Raw genomic sequence first — 3,556 nt, forward strand, 5'->3', positions numbered from 1 at the left:
ATTATCATCATCAACAACAGGATGTTATTCGCCAATTAACTAGTAGTCAGCTAATTGCTGCAGCTCTTCGGCGTCTGATCAACCAACCGAACGGCGCACAAAGCAGAGCTTGTTTTTCATAAGAGAACAAAATGGTTTCATATACTCACACACTATATATCAAGGAAATGGGCACCAGACTGGTGAACATGAAAAAAGAGAAGACAAAGCAAAAAGAACAAAACACATCATCATCAGTCTGAGAGAACATCATCATCAATCTGAGAAAATATCATCATCACCATCATCGTTAGGAATATCGACAGTCTCCTTCATCTTCTTAGTCCCCTTCTCACTGCCGCCGGCCTTCTTCTGCTTCCACTAACGATTGCGCCTGTCCCAGTCGATGCAATGAACATTCGTCAGATGGAGCCCCATTTGAACGCTGTCCATCTCTTCGTCAAGACCACAGAATGCGGGGAAGCATGGGCATCTCGAGGTCGTATTGTCCAGATCAATCAAATGACGACGAGCGTGGTAAGCATAGCCAGTACGGTGGTAACAGGCTATGCGTTCAGCGGCGAGGATCACTTCATCGTGGAAGCAAAACGGGCAACTACGAGGCACGACAACCCGGCCGGTGGTCACTCCGTTATTTCCATGCTGCTGGATGAGTGCTGCTGCTTCGGCGAGGTGGGTAGGCGCATGCTTATGCCATTCGTAATGGTTCAGAGAGCCACGTATGGCAATACTCACAAAAGTCGACATGTGGCGCCCAACCGGCATATGATTGATGAACCTCCCATATATGTAGGAGTCTCTCTCTTGCTCGCTAGAGAAGGTTGGCCCTCCTCTGTTAAGCCTGCTTCCTTCTGGATTGCTAGCGCAAAAGCCAAAGAAACAGCTCAATTGCTTAGTTTTGTTAGGCAATGTTTTGGTCTCCGTTCGAACATGCGTGCGTTCATGTTCTCCTAGTTGTCTGTTGTTTTTGAATGTAGCTGCACATGGTACAAATTGGAGGTGATGGGTACCGTAACCGCACTTTTGGTCAGAATAAGGCTGATATAACGGGCAAATAGCTTCGAGAAGGATTTTTTGGATGCCCAATTCGTTGGTTTTGGCACAAGAGTGTACATGCCCATGTGCTTTATGCACTTGTGTCAGGTCTTGGTAGCAGAACCTGCACTTGTACTGCCCTGGTAAGGACTCTTCTCCAGGAGCAAAATCATCAATGCCATGGCAGATCTTGAACCACTTCATCAGGACATCGGCAGTGTTTGTCTCACTTCCTTGGGCTTGTTTGAGTTCCTCCAGGACATCTCTGTAGGCTGAAGTTACTGGGTACTTGATCCTGTGGACCCCCCTCTTTGATCGCTGGGTAGTAACATTGTGTCGGCGGATGGCCACGAAAACGTCTTGGCCGACCTCATGCTGGCTATCCTCGTCCTTGCTGTCATCATTATCTGGGCCATCTTCGAAAAGTTGAACTCGTCGTTGCCATCGAGTTCTTCAATCAGCTGGACAATTTTCCTTATCCAATGGACAATTCTCCTTATCCAATGGACAATTTTTCTTTTCGATGAGCATCTGGCGGATGTCGTCAACTTCGACCTTGAGGCTCACGATCTCTGGCCTTCGTCGGATCCGTACGTTAGCCTCGTCCGAGATGACCTGCGGGGCATTGTTGCTTCTAGCTAGTGAGACAGACGATAGCTGAGTAACAAGTCGTTGGCTCAATCCTCTGAACATGGCAGGGAAGTCAATAGTCGACGTCTGGGGGTGATAGAGCCAGTATGATGACGCTTTCGTATGACCCATCAAGAATTGTCGGTTGTCCGTTGTGGTTTGCTCGGACAGAGCGTAGGCCACTCCTCGACGAAGGCAATACCCAACAAGGCTGTTTCTGAAACCACAAAATCTGCCTAAACGTCGAATTTGAGGGTGTATATCAACTGTTTGAACTGGCTTATTGGTAGTGCAACGAGAACGCACCCGGCGAAGGACTGGAATACTGTTCATGGCCGATTTGAACTGGATTGGTAGGCCACTTTTGGCCAAGTCTTAAGGTATAGTGAGCCGATACAGATCGTCCCACGATGTGACCTGTTGCTGGAATACCCCATCAATGATGGCCAATACCAGTAGTAGCCTCAAACTGTCTTGTGGTGCTAAATCTGGCGGTAGCAAGCCGGGAAGAACAATGGTCTTGTGCTTCGAGTCGTCGAGCGTGTGATGTTTGGGCCGTTTGAGCTTGACGATGGCCTTTATGTCATGGATATTGATGTCGCGGTTGTCAGATCTCGTTTCATCCCGTTTTGTCCTCTTTCGTTGACCATCCTGGCCCAGACCCGTCAAGCTCTCTGAGCCACAGCAAGGCTCTCTACCTCGGCGGCTTTTTAGGCAACGGCAGAATCTCCGGCACCGGGTGATCCGAATACTCGGATCCCTGCCCATCATACCTCCCCTTGTCGTAACTACTATCCGACTCCGGACCACTGCAATGGTTCCAGCTAGCCATGCACTGATTCACACAAACAGTGCCCAGCAGCACGTCCTTGCTCTTAGCCGACACCTCCCCGCGGAACTGGCAGGTATATAGCTGCTTCTCGGCCGCGTCAATCAGGTCTTGGTAGAAGGCGCCCTTGGGAGTTTTGGACCAGTTGACGCAGCACCGCTTGCTGACCAGCTCGAGGCAGATGGATCGGTGGTCATTGTCCTCCGGAATCATCTCGGACTGCACCGGGAAGACGCCCCGGACTAGGGTCTCGCACACGGGCACGTCAGCGCCGTGTTTCCCGGAGCAAATCACCGTGTTGGAGCCGCAGCGTTTGCGGAGTTTGGGACCGGGGCGGAGGGGGGCAGGATTGAGATCAGTTTGGGGGGGTCGGTCGGGGGTTTCGTCGGTGGTGGTGGAGGTGAGGTTGGCGGTGATGGAGGTTTTGTCTTTGAACCTGGCTGTGTGTGAGAGAGAGATTCATAGGTGTATGGGGGTATTGTGAGAGGGGTGATTTCTAGACGACGTACCAGGTCACCAGACCAAACTGGGTCTCGATTTGGCCGGCGAGGATCAGGTCGGGGTCATCCTCCTCGTGAATGACGAAACCAAAAACGAACGAGATGATAAAGGCCGCGACCGTGACGAAAAACTTCAGGGAAACCATTTTGAAAGCGATAACAGGGGCCGAGTGTTGTTTGTTGAGGGTATTCTTCGAGGCTTGGTGCTTGTAGCTGTTTTGTACAATCAACGAAGGAGAAAGAAAAACAATTCCCAAACCGAGGACGTGTCCTACTTTATAGAAGGAAAAAGTATACAAGAACACCCAAGTGGCAAGAACGAATTGCTGATCGGGCATCATCATAGAGGAATATCATCTGCATGCATATAAGTTATCAGCCTTCGGGCCTCCGTTGCATCTTCTTCGGCGTTGGACGGCATGGTGGCAAGTATCTTTCAAGCCATTCCTCCGAGAAGAAAGTGATGTATGTAAGGGATATTGCAGCCAAACTGTGTTGTTGCTTTCGGGTGGATGTTGAAGAGCGAGGTGTTGGTTGATGAGAAGAAGTAGAAGTCTAACTG

General features: G+C 50.1%; 1 protein-coding gene across 1 annotated transcript; it reads right to left on the bottom strand.

Moving 5' to 3' along the window:
• Positions 1-1,071: 1,071 nt before the first annotated feature.
• Positions 1,072-2,929, bottom strand: NEUTE1DRAFT_27095 (uncharacterized protein; the record flags this gene model as incomplete). The annotated part of the gene is made up of 5 exons (XM_009856566.1): positions 1,072-1,486; positions 1,603-1,673; positions 1,702-2,026; positions 2,313-2,359; positions 2,663-2,929. Coding segments are annotated over 5 exons (1,125 nt in total), but the record flags the coding sequence as incomplete, so codon positions are not given.
• Positions 2,930-3,556: the final 627 nt, after the last annotated feature.

The sequence above is a fragment of the Neurospora tetrasperma genome (assembly GCF_000213175.1).
Source record: "Neurospora tetrasperma FGSC 2508 unplaced genomic scaffold NEUTE1scaffold_30, whole genome shotgun sequence".
NCBI classification, from domain to species: domain Eukaryota; kingdom Fungi; phylum Ascomycota; class Sordariomycetes; order Sordariales; family Sordariaceae; genus Neurospora; species Neurospora tetrasperma.